At 33.1% G+C, this 22613-nt stretch overlaps 2 protein-coding genes across 2 annotated transcripts; one reads left to right on the top strand and one right to left on the bottom strand.

Moving 5' to 3' along the window:
• Positions 1–115: 115 nt before the first annotated feature.
• Positions 116–3623, top strand: Svip (small VCP interacting protein). Its single transcript, XM_074130624.1, has 3 exons — positions 116–309; positions 437–607; positions 1542–3623. The coding sequence occupies exons 1-3, from the start codon at positions 250–252 to the stop codon at positions 1554–1556; spliced, it is 246 nt and encodes an 81-aa protein (XP_073986725.1). The 5' UTR covers positions 116–249; the 3' UTR covers positions 1557–3623.
• Positions 3624–4045: 422 nt separating this feature from the next.
• Positions 4046–8269, bottom strand: pasi1 (septate junction component pasiflora 1). Its single transcript, XM_074130605.1, has 6 exons — positions 8025–8269; positions 7819–7913; positions 7432–7531; positions 6354–6541; positions 4596–4646; positions 4046–4519 (listed from the first exon to the last, which is right to left on the bottom strand). The coding sequence occupies exons 2-6, from the start codon at positions 7903–7905 to the stop codon at positions 4436–4438; spliced, it is 510 nt and encodes a 169-aa protein (XP_073986706.1). The 5' UTR covers positions 7906–7913; positions 8025–8269; the 3' UTR covers positions 4046–4435.
• Between the last annotated feature and the right edge of the window lie 14344 nt (positions 8270–22613).

Here is a 22613-nt window from a genome sequence, read left to right as displayed (position 1 = left end):
ATCTATGCCTTCCTTTAAATTCATGAATTTTTTAAATTTCTTCTCTAACGTTCTGAGTTCCAACTTGAATTCAAATTAAAATGCCCAGCTGATGAATCTAGAAAAGTAAATATGGCAGCCGTACCTGAAAGGAAGGTTATTTGATGGTTCTCTAGAACGAATGGTTAGGTGGGAGACTTTTGCACCATATTGACAGCGTTACGTAAACAAGTATTAAATATTTTTTTACCCTGTTATAAACTACTAGAAATGGGTATCATATTGTCATGTTGTAAATCGGCTGATGAAGATTTGTTGACTCCTGATGCGGTAAGAATTTCATGTTCACCAATTATATATATTTTGCTTGTTACGATTAATAAATGACCTGGAAAATTTCAACATTAGCCTTCTTGTAAAATTAGCTGACAAATAGTGAGATCCACATTTCTTTTAGGAAACAAGGCGAAGACTTCAGGCAGAAGCTGCGGAAAAACGTACACGTGATGCGGAAAATAGAGGGATCAAAGATCCAGCTAAAGTTCAAAGGTTACAAAAGAAAGCCGAAGAATTAGAAAGAAGAGAACAAGAAGCTATGAGAAGCGGAAACACGAATGCACCTTTAAGGGTAAGTTTAGACTCGTGCTTTTTCAAGCTTTACTGATTTCATTATTTTTAATAATATCCAGTGTTATTTGTGGTAAAGCTTTCGATGTGTATGTAAAACTTTAGCTGCAACGTCTGGGGGCTAGGACCTGTTCCGTGATCAATCTAATACCCTATTAAACAATATCTTTGTTTAATGGATTCGGTAAACTGAAAATTAAAAAGTAACTTACTGTCTTTTTAAGAATTGAGATACGGAATATTTGTTTCAGTTTTTATTTATGAGAGATTAAAATGTTGTTATTTACTGATCTTGACTTGATTAGCAATAAAGTGTTTATGAAGGATGATATTTCCCTTTAAATTTCAATTACAGTATCTCTAAAATTTTTGTTTAAGTTTACATCCAAAAACTATCAAAAGTATCGAAGAAAATGTAATAGTTTGGAAATCAAATACATTTTTTTTTTTGAAGTTACTGCTACTCTAAACTAATCCATCCAGTTAGGCAATGAAAATGACCAGTTTTTCATCACCTTCGTATTTCTACATTCACTTAACCAAAAATGAGGATTTATTGGACGATTTCTTTTGATCATTCGTGTACCGTCTACTCATCTGTATTTCAGATAAATATCTATTGTATTTTTTTGAAGTTGTTTTCATAAATATTGACTAAGAAGGAATTTGTGAAGTCATGCTTTACACCAAAATCCTTTTATTCTATATTTTATCTAAAATCCTTTTGAACCTGTAATATGTGATGTAAGCAGAAAACTTGATGCGTTATTGTTAAAATAAAGTCATGTGAGTGTCCAGTCAAATTTCAGTAATAATAATGTTTTATAAATTTCAGTATATAATTCCTTTTCTGCTATATTTTTTTACCAAACTTTGTTATGTTCACTTTGATAATTACTTTCATGAAAGTGATGACTTTTAAATTGGTTTTTCAGTGGCAGGTGAATTAAACAAGCACACCAAAACAACCTAGAATTATTTTCTTTTCTGCACTGATATATGTAATTGTCTGTGATGTCTATAAAACTACATGCATTGAAGAAATTTTTGCCTTCTGATCTGCTGCCATTTTTAATCTACACTTTTATTTATAATACTAAAAATAAAGTCAACTGAAGTTACACATGCCTTACCATAGGAAAACAAGTGTTTTGATAAGGTAACTTTTTAAATAACTTGTTTTTTATATTTACCATTAAACGGTTCATCACTCTTTAAAGAAAAGGTCAATTAACGCGGTAAACAGCATTTATTACATGTAAATTAGGTCTACTTATCTAGTGAATGGAAGAAAAAACTTTTCATCAACTTAGAAAACCTCTAATACAATGTGTTGTGAGTTTGTTTTGTTTTTAAAAGAAATATTGTATTTATTGAATATTTTTTGCAAGCCGAGCTTTGATGTACATGTTATAGGCTTATGATTGTTTTAGGAAAGTAGCAAGCAGTCAAAATCTATTCTCTTCCAATCCTTCCCCTCCCGAGCAACTCTGCACTCGAAGTATTCTGAGGGTTTTTTAGCAGTCTAAGTCATGATATTCTAAACAATCCTCTCTATTTTCTCCAGGGTGACTAGCCTTCGTGGAGCAGCTCTTCGTTAGACTGTTCCGCTCTTTCCTCTCCTGCGGACCCAACCTCTCACACTTCTCCAGATTCTGTTCACCATTCTTTTGAATTGTTTTTTATTCGACTTCGTTCTCCATGTCTCTTTACCGGGACATATACTTTCCAAAGCGTTTTTTCCACACTCTGAGTAATTCCTCTTCTTGCATACTTGTGCAGGTGTATCGTAGTCCTTGATAAGTATTGCAAAACAACATTTTGGATTTCCTGGTAACTGCTCAAGAGATTTTATGCCCAGGTCGAATACGATTTGTCATACTCAATACGCTAATTGCCTAGGAAGATACTTTTATATTGGCTTTTTTACATCTAGCATCCACTTATGTCTTCTCTACGTACGTGGTCCAGAACCTAATCTTGTTATGCATCATAAACTTTGGTAAATAAAAAGCCTCCCTATCTTTCTCTTACTGATACGAAATGTACATGAACTAGAGAAATTAAATAACCATAAACAAATAGTGAAGTTGAAATCATTTCATTCTTTGTTATGGTTAAGTGATAACTAACTTCGATGATAGAAGCTTTTTCTAACATTACTAATAACAGTTCAGTAAGGATTTTTCGAACATATGGGTCCGCAGTGCTAGATATTATTGTTGATTTTATCCGGTCTTAGCACGCATGTTTTTACTCCTTCAAACGTGTTTCGTAACTTCCCTCATCGGAGGTGTATTCAATAGTTTGGTGTAGAGAATTTGACTTCAGTTATACATTTTTTGACACACATTACGCTTGCTGACAGAAGCAACTACCTCGTGGTAAGCAGGATTAGGAAGTACATGGCGTCAACTTTAAGCGACCCAGTTCCTTTCCCTTTCTCTTTTTTAGTCCTGCATAGCACGGCTACTTTTAGTATACCCATACAAAAATTCTCCTTCCGCGTGGACCCATTTTCAAAATGCTGCCTTCTACACCGAAAGATCTTTGAAGAATTTCCATCATCTTCTAATTTTAGATGTAGAGCACTTTGTTTTCCCCTTGATTCTTACGCAGATTGCAGGATCCCCGTTTACTTTTAATTCGAGGCTTCTTAATTCTGTCGGATCCAATAAAGTTTGTATCCACCTTGACACAAACTCTTCCCATTTGATTTTTTTTGTTTTAAATTTTCAATTTTAAAGATAAACCTCTTGAAGTTTTTTTCTTTTTCTTTTCAAGTAGGTACGATTGTTTGTTGTTTGTTAAGTGTTCCAACTAAATCAAATATGACTGCAAATAAATAAAGTCTAAAAGAAATTTCAACATTTGGAAAGAAATAAAATTCTAGTTTGAGACTTGTATCGGATCTTTAACTTTAGCTATAATATAGTGGACGCAATTACATATTGTCTTGTTCCCTTAAATTTTGAACAAGAAGGTATACCGTCTTACAAACTCTTCAGAGAAGATAAGGGGCAGATTTTATATTCCAAGACAAAAGCTATTTTTCTAAACAAAATATCAACCTACTCCATATATGATTAAGCACTGTCAAAATTTTATTTATTTAAACTTTTGAAGCTTTGTATACTTTTTATTTTAAGAATCTATTTCATTGTCCGGAAATAGTATATATATATATATTTTTTTTTACTAAAAGAAAAAGTTTGTATGTTTAAACAAAAAAAAAAATTATATTTTGTAAAGTAACTAAATTCGCGAAGGAAAGTTTTAAGCTGCCTCAATGTTTTTAATATCATTTGAACCTTTTGATCTAATTAAATATTTAATTATAATTTAAAAGAAAAATGTTTTTAAATGAAATCGTGTATTAACAAAAAATATTTGAACAAATGTAATTCACGGTCATAAATATTTAAACATCACAAAAATATAAAAAAAGACCATATATATTTTATATGCATTATACTATAATAATATAATTGTATATTTATTTTTATTTATGTATAAATGTTAATGTAAATAAAATATTTATCATATTAATGACTTATTATTAATTTGTACAAGATAGGATGGATTCGTTTCCTTCAGTTCATTTTGTTTTTATAATTACTGTATAAAAACAATTATAATACATTCAAATAATAATATCAGATCTGATTTTTTTTTCCAGGCAAGGACTAATTTTTTTTTTTTTTTGTTGCCTGAGAAAATTAAAATGTAGTTAGTTATACATGAAAAACTAGGTTTTTCTTAAATTTATAGTCTATATAAATGAAAAAGTGCAATTTGATTTTTTCTTTATAATTAATTTTTTTTTTTTTTATGGATACAGTAGTTCTATATTTGGTGTCTGCATTTCATAAATTATTTGATATTGAGAGAAAACGCAAAGCCAGCAGTACATCTAAAAGTAAAAAAACTTAAATAAAATTACTTTATTAAAAATGTCTGAAATTAAAATCACGAATTAAATTACTTACATTGTAGGCCATCCATAACCAATTCATTAATGCTGGTACAACTACTTCTAGCTGAAAAAATAATACTTGATTTTAAATAACATCGGTATAGATGATACGGGGCATCATCAAAAATTATACTAGTATTTATACACAAATGAAATTTATCAATACTGCATTAATATCTCTTTGTTAATGATTATAAAAGATAATGAGATTTACTTTAAGCAATAACGATAGATACCCTGGTACGCGGCCAATCACTCTAAGTGAGTTTCAATTAGAGGAACTTGCTAGCACCCACTCAGTAGGAGGTGGCAGTTTCGACTTTTCTGTAGCTATAACGTCCTGGAGTAAAAATAGAGTGAGTTTGCCTACAGGTTTCTTCAAGGCATAGCATAGTAAGAGGATACCGAAGATTCTAGTCCAAGAACATGAATGGCGGGTGAAGATTTTTTGGGGATATTTCAATACCAATATTTTCTCAACGGATCATTCACAGAGTATTTAGAAGCTTGGGGAGTTGGGGAAGCTTGGGGATGTTGGAGGTGTAATCATCCTCCAATCTTCCTGAAACGAGGGGTCTCAAAAGAATAGACTACGAAAATGCGCTGTATGCTGAGATGGCACTCCTAGGACATAGAGTTCAATGGAATTAGATACTAATCAATTAGTAACAATTTGAACTAATCAATTAGTTCAACAGTTTTTGAAAGTGAAATTGCAAGTACAGGTTCAAACCTGTCATGAATTCTGAAGCCCAGAATTTTTAATATCACGCAAGGGCCTTTATAAGAATTTATTAACGGACATTTATTTAATAGTTTTACTTCGTTCTTACAAAACTTTAGTGTATGGAAGCAATACTGACTTGAAATAGGATAATAGATTCCATTTATTGATTCTAATCACTGTTTATCGGTAACTAAATGGTAATGCCTTAAGCATCTAACACTTTTTTTGTGATAAGAATAACCATATCCAAAGAAGTAATTTTGATCCATATGAGAGACTTTGTTTTTTCTTCTGTCTCATCCTACACTAGGGCTCCAAGCGGATTAGTTCCACCCAGAGAAGATATTTTGTATACCTTAAAAAAAAGAAGGTCACCAGACTAATCGAGTTCCTTTCCCGAGAGCTTCTGTTCTCTGTTCCAGATTTGCACAATTTTGGCATTAATTTCAAGCAATGCTGCCACTGGTCTTAACTTGTTTGTCGAACTTCCTCCAGAAAATTCTCTAAAAGTAGTACACAAAGTGTACTTAATGAACTTAGAACGTGTAATTGAGTAACCAATGGAGTAGTTGACCAAAACAGTCGGTGTTTTGTGGGGAAACCCACAATGCCGCCAAGAATCTTGGACAACTAAACTAAAGAAGACTTCTACAAAATCTAAGTAGGCAGTACGAACAACTTTCGAAAATCTGTAGGCTCTGAACTATTTAGAAGATGGGTTATGGACAAATAATGCAGGAGTGCAAGTAATGTTTCATATGGGGAGAAATTTTACAAATCATGCACAACGTATTTTGCAAAACTGTTTTTTTGGAGCTATCTAACGTTGATTCATTTAAGTAATATATTTTTCTATAGAGTAATGTAATCGCCTATTTATTAAGGCGGGGCTTAACGTCCAACTACCAATTTTTCAATATATTCTTCACTATGCTATTATTTTTTTACTTTTGGTGATAAAAAGCTGGATAACATTACAATTAAACTTTCAAGCCTCGTAAACTATATGAATTGATTAATTATTTAACAAATGTTTATACTTACATAAATATAATATCCATACAATAACCAAAGTCCAAATAACGCTTGGAAAGCAATAGCAATGGACATTAAAATCAACCATGGGAGCATTAATCCTCTATGCACTTTGTCAATGCCCACTATCATGGAAATTGAGGATAAAATTAGAAGTATGTAGTAGACTAAGAAAGTTCCACCCCAAAACTGCATTGCTGAAATTTGAAAAAAAAATACTGATGGTAATGACGAAATGAACAAATTAAAATTCTAATTACTGTCAACATTCTTCAACAGGAAGAATGTATGTGAAACCGACATTCATTTTCTTCAACAATGGTCCAAGGTTGCGATCTACCTAATTTATTTTGGCTATTATTAGATACAGCGAAGGTTAACAGGGATCAATGTACAAAAAAATAAAAATGCCTTTGGTAACCGAATATTTAATGGAATTATTTCCCCCAGAATTTAAACTTGTAATCCTGGTTTGGCGATAAACTCTGCATAATAAAAAATTACCGTCACATTTTGTTTTGGGCATACTTATTTTGAGATGTCAATTTCTTAAAGTTTTCAAAAGAAAACTAATTCCCTAGTTAAAAATTTAATATGAATGAAAGTAATGTATTCCTTAACCTCTTTTCAGAAGCTTTACTTTTTAACTTTGACCAAATTGCTAAAAAGTTCATTAGCATAATCTAGGTAATGAACTAATGATTTTTGCCAAAAATGAAATATGTAGTTGTACTTTTCATTATTTGGTGTTTCTTTGTTAGCAAATCTTTAACAAAAATGATGCTTTTGACTGCATTATATTCTCTTATTATCAGCTGCAACAAGTGGGTATTAAAATGTGTAGAATGTGAGATAAGAAACAATGTGTTCTTACTCAAACAAATCTATGTACACAAAACAGTCATATCACACGAATTTTTAGAAAACTTGATTTAAAAAATCCCTCTTTGCTTTTCGTGGCATGAGGAAGTATTGCCTTTTTCTAATTTGTTAGTTTTTTAAGTTTTTACTCCTTCCAAGCGTTCTTATCTTCAAAGGTAGATATCAAAACAACAAGCGTCAAACATTCAATGATGAATTTACTTACATCCTCGAATATCCGTCTCAAAAAGTGGTAAATACAGTTGTGTTGAGTCTCCACCGCACATCATATAAATTGTAAATGTCATAAGTATTACGCTCATGGCCTATAAAAATAAAAGAGCATTTTCATTTTACCATAAAGTGTGATGTACTAATTCTTACTTTTCATTTTGTTTTCGGATGTTGACAAGAACAAAAAATATTTATTTTAATAGATTCTGATTGGAGAAGTTTATTTAAATGTTCCCAATAACTTCAAAGTCTAGTGTACTGCATATGAACAAATTCTATAAGTTCAAATTACAATTAGAAAGTTTACAATTGCTGAAGCTTGTGCAGGGCACAAGAATAACGGTAAATTGTTTTATGAAAGGGTTGCACTTTTACTTACAATAGTATATGCAGCACAACATCTACTTCCGCTTTTGACATCATTATTCCAAATGAATGGAGTCCAACAGGTCTTTAAAACAACCATCTCATTATCTGCAGAATAAAATTAGTATTTTATTTTAAACATCATTAGTGTGCCTAAAAAACATCATTAAATGGTTGTTAGAAATGTTTCTTAAGTTATATCAGCCATATATTGTTTACCTAGTTGAATGCTTAAATAGGGAAAAATGGGCGTGGACCTCTTCTGTTATCTTCACTAGCAATGAGTAAAAATTAGCACAATTTATTACACACAATACTCCTAACAAGATACACGCACAGTTTCACGTCCACACAGACAAACAAATGAAATACATTAAAAACAAGAAGACGAGGACAGTTTAATCGTCACGTACACATTACAAGTTACAACTTGTGGCGCTAAACGTAACGATGAACTAACCTACAACATAAACAACTCGCCAAAGAAGTAACGTAGTTGTAAATAAGGTCGCTAGAATGCGCTAAAATGTACTATTCGGATAGAGATGAACAAATTTAGTTAATTTTATAACCACTAGAATGCGCATAAAGGTATTAATTTACAGGCTCTTGTCATCAGATTTTAATTAATTTTTTTAATCCTAGATTTCACTAGAAACATCCGAATTTTAAATATTTTACACGATAAATATACAGTAACAGAAATATAAAGGTATCTAAAATAATTTTAAATGAGAAAAAATAATTTCTCAAAAACAAAATTGGATCTTTCCTGCAGTACTTTTTATTTTCTTTAAGTAAGATTGATTTAATTTTATATTTTTGTTACTGATAGAGCCAGATTTACCAGTTTTAACAGGTTCAATCCCTCTTGATATAGAAAAATCACCAGAACTCAAACAATTTATTTCAATTTCTAATAAAAGTAAAGTTATGCCTATTTTTTCAGGTTGGCTTTACTTCCAAATACGTAATTAGACGAACAGAGGCAACTAGCAAACGTACTTTACTATAAAGTGCTTATATTAAACATTAATTAGAATCCAAGCCATAGACTGGGGATAGAATCCACTATTGCAATACATTTTAGCTTTGCGAATCTCATCTCTAACCGGTCAGTTATCGTGGCGCCAACATTTTTTCCTCAATCTGAAATCATTCTATATATGTAGATGTGATTATTCGCAGCAAATATCCATTTTGAGGTCACCTGAAAAAAAAAAAATTGTTAAAAAAAAAATTTGAGTGTGAACACTCATCTCAAAAAATCGAAATAAGCTTAGATTTGCCATTTTGTGTGCTCTCAGGGTACATAATTCAGCCATGGAAATCCTGCAAATTTGGATCTCAATGAAACTTAACATACTTATTGAACATATCTGGATCTAAAACTTTTATTTGTACTTTTTTTTTTTTAAATAAGAATTTAATAAATTTTTAATCTTAATCTGTTTTTTAAATTCGGAATGTGAAAGAAATTGTTCTCAGCCGATTTATTTATTTATTTCTGTGCTGAATTCCTGATACATTTTGTATAAACTTTCAAGAGACTAAAATAGTTAAAAGAGCCTAAAATAGAACAAATCTTTTTTTTTTTTTTTTTTTTTTTTGTATAATATAATAGCTAATCAGGATTAGATAAATATTTATTATGTTTGAAACACTATAAATATTTACACATTAGAGTGCTGAGTAAGGATACAGAGAAGGGATACTCTATAGTTAAATTTATAGTTATATTAAAATAATCTTTTTATATTATTTACAATTTTCAATTTACATAATAACTGTTAAAAAGGTGTTAAGAGTCATCTTTATATAACAAATTTGAGAAAATTTCTCTAATTAACTAAAAGAAGAAACACTTTGTCTTACTTTGTTTATTTGAGTCAGTGATGTATGTCGCAAATATTTATACACAAGGGTTCTGTTTAAATGTGTTTAATTTTGATACAAAGTCCAAAAAGGTTGCTATATATTGCACGCCACTACCCATGCTTTTAAGGTTGTTGAACTTAAACAAAATTCGCGTAAAGTTACTCTCATCGGGAAAGTGAGAATAGTTTGTTGGTTGTTACGACTCTTGCACACTAGGTTGAACAATTTATTTGTTTATTTGGCCTGATGATGAAAGTTTTTTTAAAACACTTTCTGCTCTATTTGTTTATTTTTATTTCTTCACTCACCTTGTTTTGATAGGGTTGTTTTATCTGACATTCTTTTCGTTGATTTTGTCCTGTTTAGCAAGCAAGTTTCAGATGCCAACTAAATAATAACAACTCTACCTACCTGAGACTGAAGCTTAGAGGAAAACATTTTCTACAACTAAAAACTCTTGGAATCAACCTCTGAGATAGTTGAAAAATCTGAAATCGGTTAATGTTATGGAAAATAAGCGTGCTCCTCCGCTAGAGAGAGGATTTGCTCAGTGTCTAGCGTACTGTATTCCCACGCGATGTTATCGGGTTTGAATTTAGCTGGCCCTTAGATTCTCTCTTCCAAGTAGCTTGGAAGAAATCTACTCTGAAAAAAACTTGAAATAACGCCCTAAAGTTAAGGAGATTTTTTTTTTTTCTAGATGGCCAGCAGCTGGAAAACGATTGCACCCCTTGTTTAAGAATGCAGAGAATCCCTGAGGTAGCTTTCGCGTCACAATAAGATAGTCCTTGACTGTGTGCCGGATCATGCTGACATCAGGAATAATTATGTTGCTGATCAGCTGACCAGGATAGAGCATATACTCCATTCATTGGTCCCAGAACAGTTATTGGTACTATCAAAGGTCTTGGGTTCTACAGCTCTCAATCAATGACTTAGACTTAGGTTGTTCCAGGAAAAAAGTTCGATTTATTCAGATCTTTGATCCGGTTCTAAGAACCGAGGTTATTCAGGTGACTAGCTCCCTCACGGGGTACAGAAGATTTAGGAAACACTTTCACAGAGTGGCGTTGTTTTAGCTGGGACCTCTGAATAGGCTCTGCCAAGAGAAAAAATAAAAAAATAATAAAGGCTTATAATATCCTTTAAATGCGTTGTTTTTGCGAACAATGGGAGGTTACGATATGAGATGTTTAGCTCCCTGCGGCTAGAGGAAATCATATCTCTACGAAGACTAGTAGAAATACCAAGGATCTTAAATGGGATTTACCAACTAGAGTATCTAGGGGATGGTACAAATATTCTAGGAGGGTTAGGTTCCTTAAGGAACAGGACTCGCCTGATTCAATAATAATAGCAAATTTCCAACGATCCTTAAAAATTAATGTTAAATTTATTTTTAAAAAATATCCACTATTCACTATTTAAAACAAAAACAATTTTTTTTTTAAGGTTCTAAAGAAAGCATTACGTACTAGAGCTATTTTTATAGCCTGAGTGTGGGAATATGTTGAACTCTTTTTTTTTATCCAAGCTATAACCTGTTAGGAAATTCCGTAAATGTATGTGTTCAACTTTCTTTGAACGAATGAATGTTGAGAATGCTATCTACGTGATATGTTACATGTAGTTTAGTTTATTGAAATTAAAACAAACCAAATTGGCTTTGAACCATTTCAATTAAATGGAAATAGCAAGGGGAGAAAACAAAATGATGAGACAGACAAGAGAGTGAAATTGCTTTAGAGGGAGTCGCCCACCAACCATTTATATATTTTGCAATTTATTAAACAAAAAAGAATCGCTCAAAGAGCTGCAAAGAATATTCACACAAAAAATAGGCAAGGTCAATTTGGTTGTCTAGACAAATAACTCACATAGAGTTTAAGATAAAACAATTTCGTAGTTTCAAGTTAAGTGATTAACTGTTAGCAGTTGTAAAGTTGTTGCCTCTTATCATTTAACAGTGACCTGCTGAACGAAACTGAAAGTACCACACAGTCTGTCTAATGAACGAGAGAACCTGTTAAAATGTCTCAACTTGTAATAAATAATGTTTCTAACCGTTTTATAAATGTATTCTAAACAGTCAACTCTATTTAGTAAAGAACTATCTAAAGAGGGAACAAATACCAATAAGACATAAATAAAAAAAAAGTTTTATTTCTTAATACTACCCCTTTTATCTTAAACTGAGGGTTGTACTATTTATGCAAATAGCAGCACCACTAACCAAGTGATCTTATTTTCACTAGGGTATCTGTATTTTACAGCATCAAAACAAACTTGTTTTTCAAACTTTCAAAGATATATCTTCTGTGCATAAATAAATCGTATCTTATTTTTGTTAAATATCTCCTTATCTTCTTTTCCTTGCCTTCTATACATATATTATAATAAAACTGAAGTAGGGCAAAGTTAAATGTGATATCGCCTGTTCATCCAGTATCTCTTACATGGTGATCAATACTGCTGTTTTATTCTTTTATTATTCTTTTCCAAGTAGAGTTTTAAGACAAATTTCCTGTCTGAAATAAAAGTTAAAAACCACTATTGTGGGAAGAAAAAAAGAATTAGCAAAACTTTATTATTTTATAGTAACGATATTTTTTTTTTAGAATTTCAACAGAAATTTATAAAATTACCGTATTTGCCCTTGTATGTTACCCCAGTTTTCAAAGTCTTAAGAAAATCTTTTAGCCATTTAAAAATAAGCGAGAATCGCTTCTCTAAATACCCTCTCAACTTCAGAAATTACCCTAAAATATGTATATCCGGTGAATGTTCAACGTAGAAAATTTCTTATGACTGCAACTTCCTCATATAGGAAAGTTCAAAGGTAAGAGAAAATACATTTGAAGAAGTTCCCGTCCAGGAATACAATAAACATACGATCGATAAAAATAAAAGAAAATTATTTTTTGAGAATGAGGTTACTACAATTCTCGAAGAATTTTAGATGTTTGACAGGGTAGATACTCATAAATAGCGTATAAGTTATAATATAGAACAAATGGCATCATAATGAGCATTGGCTGACATTTTCTAAGATCAAGCGTGATTCTAGCTGAAATAAATAATTTTACTGTTTGGTTGGCTACAATTTTTCCTCATAGTAAACAGGTACTATCATTCTATTTCAAACCAAACAATGTTTGCCAAATTCTGCCCTAAAGTAGCAAACAATTGATAAAAAAATATCAAATATATGTTGCACAATCTGAAACATTATTGCAATAAGCTAGCTGCAACCCAAGTTTCTAGCTTACCTTCTGGGAACATTAATGAATAAAGAGGTTACTGTACTCTGTACTGATGACCTCATTAGATCGATTTACTTTTTATCGCCCATGAAATATTTTGCAAAGGATACGTGCGGTTGGCCACGTCTGCCCTACGTAACATTTGCTTGATTAACAAACAGGTCCGACGTTCGTTTTTCCAAGTACAGTAATGACTAATATAAGTAGATTTGAATCCGCAAAATTTACGCTTAATTGAATGAAGTTAGAATCATAAATACTCTCTGGAAAGTCCATTTAAAGATGCTTGAATGAATTATTCAGAATATTAATTAGACAATTATTACTATTAATTACAATCATGTCACATACACAATGGCTATTACCTTAGATATATGAAAGCTGTTTTGAGAAATGAATGGAAATTACATCACTGATGTTGTTCAAGTGACATTTAACACAATAAATTTTTACTGAATCTGAAATGTAACAATATAGTATTTTTGTATTTTCTATTACTTTTTGCATCAGGTACCAGTGTTAGGCTTATAATGTTCATAGTAACCTGACGACACCAACCCAGAGAAAGCTGAGTGAACTGCAGATTGTACGGAGCTAAAGCGAGGTCTGACAGCACCAGAACTTAAGAACAGAAGCAGACGAAAAAGTTTATCAATAGCTATTCGTCAAAACATACAACAGCATTACTGCAACCAAGTCGGGAGGCGATTCGAATGATTGCACACCGCTTAACGAGCCATTGCCTAGAGTTATTTCACTTGTTTGGGGGTTTTCACAAAAAGGGTCGCATAAGTTCTCTTTCAACACGTTCCATTTTTTGTGCTTAAGAAGATTTGCTTTAACTGCAAAAAAATTTTCCAAATAAAGACTATTAGGATAGACCGGAGTAAGTTGGCTTTAGTTGGCTAAAAAAAAGTTTTAAGATATAGGCAAAATAAAACGAAAACTGTTCTTTAGATACAAGCGGGCTAATGAATTCTTAAAAATCTATCTATAGCTAGAAATCTACTGTAATTAAACAAGATTTTCCAATTCTTTCCTTATTTATGCAACTGCACTTCCAAAACTAGCCGACCTAATGTGTACGATCGGACCCTGGCTTCAAATTGAACTGTTAGAACGAGAAAGTAAGGAAATCTATTGAAACTAACCAAGATTTTTCAATTATTTCCTTCTTTATGCAACTGTACTTCCAAAACTAGCCGACCTAATGTGTACGATCGGACCCTGGCTTCAAATTGAACTGTTAGAACGAGAAAATAGGGAAATCTACTGTAATTACCCAAGATTTTTCAATTATTTCCTTCTTTATGCAATTGCACTTCCAAAACTAGCCGACCTAACGTGTACGATCGGACCCTGGCTTCAAATTGAACTGTTAGAACGAGAAAGTAAGGAAATCTATTGAAACTAACCAAGATTTTTGAATTATTTCCATCTGTATGCAACTGTACTTCCAAAACTAGCCGACCTAATGTGTACGATCGGACCCTGGCTTCAAATTGAACTGTTAGAACGAGAAAGTAAGGAAATCTATTGAAACTAACCAAGATTTTTCAATTATTTCCTTCTTTATGCAACTGTACTTCCAAAACTAGCCGACCTAATGTGTACGATCGGACCCTGGCTTCAAATTAAACTGTTAGAACGAGAAAATAGGGAAATCTACTGTAATTACCCAAGATTTTTCAATTATTTCCTTCTTTATGCAATTGCACTTCCAAAACTAGCCGACCTAACGTGTACGATCGGACCCTGGCTTCAAATTGAACTGTTAGAACGAGAAAGTAAGGAAATCTATTGAAACTAACCAAGATTTTTGAATTATTTCCATCTGTATGCAACTGTACTTCCAAAACTAGCCGACCTAATGTGTACGATCGGACCCTGGCATCAAATTGAACTGTTAGAACGAGAAAGTAAGGAAATCTATCGAAACTAACCAAGATTTTTCAATTATTTCCTTCTTTATGCAACTGTACTTCCAAAACTAGCCGACCTAATGTGTACGATCGGACCCTGGCTTCAAATTAAACTGTTAGAACGAGAAAATAGGGAAATCTACTGTAATTACCCAAGATTTTTCAATTATTTCCTTCTTTATGCAACTGTACTTCCAAAACTAGCCGACCTAATGTGTACGATCGGACCCTGGCTTCAAATTGAACTGTTAGAACGAGAAAATAGGGAAATCTACTGTAATTAACCAAGATTTTTCAATTATTTCCTTTTTTATGCATCTGTACTTCCAAAACTAGCCGACATAATGTGTATGTTCGGACCCTGGCTTCAAATTAAACTGTTAGAACGAGAAAATAGGGAAATCTACTGTAATTACCCAAGATTTTTCAATTATTTCCTTCTTTATGCAACTGTACTTCCAAAACTAGCCGACCTAACGTGTACGATCGGACCCTGGCTTCAAATTGAACTGTTAGAACGAGAAAATAGGGAAATCTATTGAAACTAACCAAGATTTTTCAATTATTTCCTTCTTTATGCAACTGTACTTCCAAAACTAGCCGACCTAATGTGTACGATCGGACCCTGGCTTCAAATTAAACTGTTAGAACGAGAAAATAGGGAAATCTACTGTAATTACCCAAGATTTTTCAATTATTTCCTTCTTTATGCAACTGTACTTCCAAAACTAGCCGACCTAATGTGTACGATCGGACCCTGGCTTCAAATTGAACTGTTAGAACGAGAAAATAGGGAAATCTACTGTAATTAACCAAGATTTTTCAATTATTTCCTTTTTTATGCATCTGTACTTCCAAAACTAGCCGACATAATGTGTATGTTCGGACCCTGGCTTCAAATTGAACTGTTAGAACGAGAAAATAGGGAAATCTACTGTAATTACCCAAGATTTTTCAATTATTTCCTTCTTTATGCAACTGTACTTCCAAAACTAGCCGACCTAACGTGTACGATCGGACCCTGGCTTCAAATTGAACTGTTAGAACGAGAAAATAGGGAAATCTATTGAAACTAACCAAGATTTTTCAATTATTTCCTTCTTTATGCAACTGTACTTCCAAAACTAGCCGACCTAATGTGTATGTTCGGACCCTGGCTTCAAATTAAACTGTTAGAACGAGAAAATAGGGAAATCTATTGAAACTAACCAAGATTTTTCAATTATTTCCTTCTTTATGCAACTGTACTTCCAAAACTAGCCGACCTAATGTGTACGATCGGACCCTGGCTTCAAATTAAACTGTTAGAACGAGAAAATAGGGAAATCTACTGTAATTACCCAAGATTTTTCAATTATTTCCTTCTTTATGCAACTGTACTTCCAAAACTAGCCGACCTAATGTGTACGATCGGACCCTGGCTTCAAATTGAACTGTTAGAACGAGAAAATAGGGAAATCTACTGTAATTAACCAAGATTTTTCAATTATTTCCTTTTTTATGCATCTGTACTTCCAAAACTAGCCGACATAATGTGTATGTTCGGACCCTGGCTTCAAATTAAACTGTTAGAACGAGAAAATAGGGAAATCTACTGTAATTACCCAAGATTTTTCAATTATTTCCTTCTTTATGCAACTGTACTTCCAAAACTAGCCGACCTAATGTGTACGATCGGACCCTGGCTTCAAATTGAACTGTTAGAACGAGAAAATAGGGAAATCTACTGTAATTAACCAAGATTTTTCAATTATTTCCTTTTTTATGCATCTGTACTTCCAAAACTAGCCGACATAATGTGTATGTTCGGACCCTGGCTTCAAATTAAACTGTTAGAACGAGAAAATAGGGAAATCTACTGTAATTACCCAAGATTTTTCAATTATTTCCTTCTTTATGCAACTGTACTTCCAAAACTAGCCGACCTAACTTGTACGATCGGACCCTGGCTTCAAATTGAACTGTTAGAACGAGAAAATAGGGAAATCTATTGAAACTAACCAAGATTTTTCAATTATTTCCTTTTTTATGCATCTGTACTTCCAAAACTAGCCGACATAATGTGTATGTTCGGACCCTGGCTTCAAATTGAACTGTTAGAACGAGAAAATAGGGAAATCTACTGTAATTACCCAAGATTTTTCAATTATTTCCTTCTTTATGCAACTGTACTTCCAAAACTAGCCGACCTAACGTGTACGATCGGACCCTGGCTTCAAATTGAACTGTTAGAACGAGAAAATAGGGAAATCTATTGAAACTAACCAAGATTTTTCAATTATTTCCTTCTTTATGCAACTGTACTTCCAAAACTAGCCGACCTAATGTGTACGATCGGACCCTGGCTTCAAATTAAACTGTTAGAACGAGAAAATAGGGAAATCTACTGTAATTACCCAAGATTTTTCAATTATTTCCTTCTTTATGCAACTGTACTTCCAAAACTAGCCGACCTAATGTGTACGATCGGACCCTGGCTTCAAATTGAACTGTTAGAACGAGAAAATAGGGAAATCTACTGTAATTAACCAAGATTTTTCAATTATTTCCTTTTTTATGCATCTGTACTTCCAAAACTAGCCGACATAATGTGTATGTTCGGACCCTGGCTTCAAATTGAACTGTTAGAACGAGAAAATAGGGAAATCTACTGTAATTACCCAAGATTTTTCAATTATTTCCTTCTTTATGCAACTGTACTTCCAAAACTAGCCGACCTAACGTGTACGATCGGACCCTGGCTTCAAATTGAACTGTTAGAACGAGAAAATAGGGAAATCTATTGAAACTAACCAAGATTTTTCAATTATTTCCTTCTTTATGCAACTGTACTTCCAAAACTAGCCGACCTAATGTGTATGTTCGGACCCTGGCTTCAAATTAAACTGTTAGAACGAGAAAATAGGGAAATCTACTGTAATTACCCAAGATTTTTCAATTATTTCCTTCTTTATGCAACTGTACTTCCAAAACTAGCCGACCTAATGTGTACGATCGGACCCTGGCTTCAAATTAAACTGTTAGAACGAGAAAATAGGGAAATCTACTGTAATTACCCAAGATTTTTCAATTATTTCCTTCTTTATGCAATTGCACTTCCAAAACTAGCCGACCTAACGTGTACGATCGGACCCTGGCTTCAAATTGAACTGTTAGAACGAGAAAGTAAGGAAATCTATTGAAACTAACCAAGATTTTTGAATTATTTCCATCTGTATGCAACTGTACTTCCAAAACTAGCCGACCTAATGTGTACGATCGGACCCTGGCTTCTAATTGAACTGTTAGAACGAGAAAATAGGGAAATCTACTGTAATTAAACAAGATTTTCTAATTTCTTTCTTTTTTTATGCAACTGTATTTCCAAAACTGGCCGACCTAATGTGTACGATCGGACCCTGGCATCAAATTGAACTGTTAGAACGAGAAAGTAAGGAAATCTATTGAAACTAACCAAGATTTTCTAATTTCTTCCTTTTTTATGCATCTGTACTTCCAAAACTAGCCGACCTAATGTGTACGATCGGACCCTGGCTTCAAATTAAACTGTTAGAACGAGAAAATAGGGAAATCTACTGTAATTACCCAAGATTTTTCAATTATTTCCTTCTTTATGCAATTGCACTTCCAAAACTAGCCGACCTAACGTGTAAGATCGGACCCTGGCATCAAATTGAACTGTTAGAACGAGAAAGTAAGGAAATCTATCGAAACTAACCAAGATTTTTCAATTATTTCCTTCTTTATGCAACTGTACTTCCAAAACTAGCCGACCTAATGTGTACGATCGGACCCTGGCTTCAAATTAAACTGTTAGAATGAGAAAATAGGGAAATCTACTGTAATTACCCAAGATTTTTCAATTATTTCCTTCTTTATGCAACTGTACTTCCAAAACTAGCCGACCTAATGTGTACGATCGGACCCTGGCTTCAAATTGAACTGTTAGAACGAGAAAATAGGGAAATCTACTGTAATTAACCAAGATTTTTCAATTATTTCCTTTTTTATGCATCTGTACTTCCAAAACTAGCCGACATAATGTGTATGTTCGGACCCTGGCTTCAAATTAAACTGTTAGAACGAGAAAATAGGGAAATCTACTGTAATTACCCAAGATTTTTCAATTATTTCCTTCTTTATGCAACTGTACTTCCAAAACTAGCCGACCTAACGTGTACGATCGGACCCTGGCTTCAAATTGAACTGTTAGAACGAGAAAATAGGGAAATCTATTGAAACTAACCAAGATTTTTCAATTATTTCCTTTTTTATGCATCTGTACTTCCAAAACTAGCCGACATAATGTGTATGTTCGGACCCTGGCTTCAAATTAAACTGTTAGAACGAGAAAATAGGGAAATCTACTGTAATTACCCAAGATTTTTCAATTATTTCCTTCTTTATGCAACTGTACTTCCAAAACTAGCCGACCTAATGTGTACGATCGGACCCTGGCTTCAAATTAAACTGTTAGAACGAGAAAATAGGGAAATCTACTGTAATTACCCAAGATTTTTCAATTATTTCCTTCTTTATGCAACTGTACTTCCAAAACTAGCCGACCTAATGTGTACGATCGGACCCTGGCTTCAAATTGAACTGTTAGAACGAGAAAGTAAGGAAATCTATTGAAACTAACCAAGATTTTTCAATTATTTCCTTCTTTATGCAACTGTACTTCCAAAACTAGCCGACCTAATGTGTACGATCGGACCCTGGCTTCAAATTAAACTGTTAGAACGAGAAAATAGGGAAATCTACTGTAATTACCCAAGATTTTTCAATTATTTCCTTCTTTATGCAATTGCACTTCCAAAACTAGCCGACCTAACGTGTACGATCGGACCCTGGCTTCAAATTGAACTGTTAGAACGAGAAAGTAAGAAAATCTATTGAAACTAACCAAGATTTTTGAATTATTTCCATCTGTATGCAACTGTACTTCCAAAACTAGCCGACCTAATGTGTACGATCGGACCCTAGCTTCTAATTGAACTGTTAGAACGAGAAAATAGGGAAATCTACTGTAATTAAACAAGATTTTCTAATTTCTTTCTTTTTTTATGCAACTGTATTTCCAAAACTGGCCGACCTAATGTGTACGATCGGACCCTGGCATCAAATTGAACTGTTAGAACGAGAAAGTAAGGAAATCTATTGAAACTAACCAAGATTTTCTAATTTCTTCCTTTTTTATGCATCTGTACTTCCAAAACTAGCCGACCTAATGTGTACGATCGGACCCTGGCTTCAAATTAAACTGTTAGAACGAGAAAATAGGGAAATCTACTGTAATTACCCAAGATTTTTCAATTATTTCCTTCTTTATGCAATTGCACTTCCAAAACTAGCCGACCTAACGTGTACGATCGGACCCTGGCTTCAAATTGAACTGTTAGAACGAGAAAGTAAGGAAATCTATTGAAACTAACCAAGATTTTTGAATTATTTCCATCTGTATGCAACTGTACTTCCAAAACTAGCCGACCTAATGTGTACGATCGGACCCTGGCATCAAATTGAACTGTTAGAACGAGAAAGTAAGGAAATCTATCGAAACTAACCAAGATTTTTCAATTATTTCCTTCTTTATGCAACTGTACTTCCAAAACTAGCCGACCTAATGTGTACGATCGGACCCTGGCTTCAAATTAAACTGTTAGAACGAGAAAATAGGGAAATCTACTGTAATTACCCAAGATTTTTCAATTATTTCCTTCTTTATGCAACTGTACTTCCAAAACTAGCCGACCTAATGTGTACGATCGGACCCTGGCTTCAAATTGAACTGTTAGAACGAGAAAATAGGGAAATCTACTGTAATTAACCAAGATTTTTCAATTATTTGCTTTTTTATGCATCTGTACTTCCAAAACTAGCCGACATAATGTGTATGTTCGGACCCTGGCTTCAAATTGAACTGTTAGAACGAGAAAATAGGGAACTCTACTGTAATTAACCAAGATTTTTCAATTATTTCCTTCTTTATGCAACTGTACTTCCAAAACTAGCCGACCTAATGTGTACGATCGGACCCTGGCTTCTAATTGAACTGTTAGAACGAGAAAATAGGGAAATCTACTGTAATTAAACAAGATTTTCTAATTTCTTTCTTTTTTTATGCAACTGTATTTCCAAAACTGGCCGGTTACATAAGGTTACAGGCTATCGGAATTTCACTCGATTTTTATCTATCCAGTAATAAAGTTGTATTCTCTTATCGTTTACAAACTGTGTTAATTGTTATAATTTTTCATTCATTGTTGAGTTTCTTGGAAAGAGATTATCATTAATTTTAATTAAATCATACTTGATTTGGTCTTGGAATGCCTTATATTATAAAAGAACAAAGTTGTCTTATAGGATACAAAAAACAGTGCAAAGGATTGTATCTTTAGCATTGAACTCCATCAAATTTTCTCTTCCTTAGAAGAGGCAGTTTTGTACTCTAGGATACTTGCTTCCTATTAATTTGGGCCGATGTAGAATGTCTCTAGGGAGATCTTCAGTTATACTGCATTAGACGAGGAAATGAACTCACGCGAGGAGACTCGCGAAAGGAGAAGAGTAAACTTTTTTTGTAATGCAATCACTAGGTCGCGTTGAGAGATCTCTGACACCTGGTGTCCAGAGATCTCCAAACGTTTGGTAGGAATTGTGGATCTTGTTAAAAGACAGAGGTATAACTAAATGAGATCAGCACAAAAAAAAACTTTTTTTTGCAGAAGTTTTGGATTGATTAACCTTAAGCCATTGTACAGACCGTCTCAGGTGGAGATAGAATGGAAAGGGAAACGTTTGCTGAAGTTGCAATCGCTTGGTTGCGTCATGTGATCTTTGACAAGTTGAGTCCAAAGGAAACCATGTTGTAAAAACATCTAGTGTATAACCTGTAAACGCATATCAGACATGTTGGGTAAATGTCAAGGATAAAACCCTGGATCTTGTCAAGAGGAGTGGCATAGTCTACCAGGCCTCTAAAGGGGATGGTACAATAATACTTTTGGGCTGCCTTGAAGAACAGGACCTGCTCCATTCCCAATGAAAGTAAAAGAAAGTTAAAGTAAAATATTTTATAGGCAAAAAACAGTTAACTCGCAGATGAAATTTTCTAATAAAATAACATGGTTAAGACTTCAGTCTTTCATGATTAATATTCCAGTTACAAAAAAGTAATGCCTAATTATGATTATAGTACTAATTATTATAGTAATAATAATTATTATAGAAGAAATACAATACAGACCAAAATGAAAGAGCAATGCAGACCAAGGATCCATCTGGCAAAATTAAAAAAAAAATTCAGATTGTAGGTTATTAACGTAATATACTTTTAAGAAAAATAATTACATACATAAAAGCAAAGTAATAAAGTAATAAAAAAAAGCAATTATAAAAAATTAATAATTGATGTGTGCGGAAGAGAGAGATAAAAGAAGAGAATTATTCAGGAACATTGTAGGCAAATAATAAAAACATTAAAAAAAAGCTTCTAAGTGAAATAATCACACAGAAAGATTCATAGGATTGAAGGGACAGTTTCCCTTGAGAATTTGAAGTCTAAAACTCCAAGCGGTTCAAGTAAAATGTACAAGTGGGTGAAATTGTTAAGAGTAGGTTAACACCTGGGCAATCTGGCAACTGGGAATAGTATTACAGAATCCAAATTCTTAACGCAAAGCTCCCTTTTTTGTAGGTTCCCTTATTTTGCATCTTCAGCTAACAAATGGAACAGTCCCCAT

The sequence above is a fragment of the Rhodnius prolixus genome, unplaced genomic scaffold, assembly GCF_049639745.1.
Source record: "Rhodnius prolixus isolate KJV_2025 unplaced genomic scaffold, Rpr scaffold_1, whole genome shotgun sequence".
Lineage (NCBI taxonomy): Eukaryota > Metazoa > Arthropoda > Insecta > Hemiptera > Reduviidae > Rhodnius > Rhodnius prolixus.
This window is presented reverse-complemented; position numbering and strand designations above follow the sequence as displayed.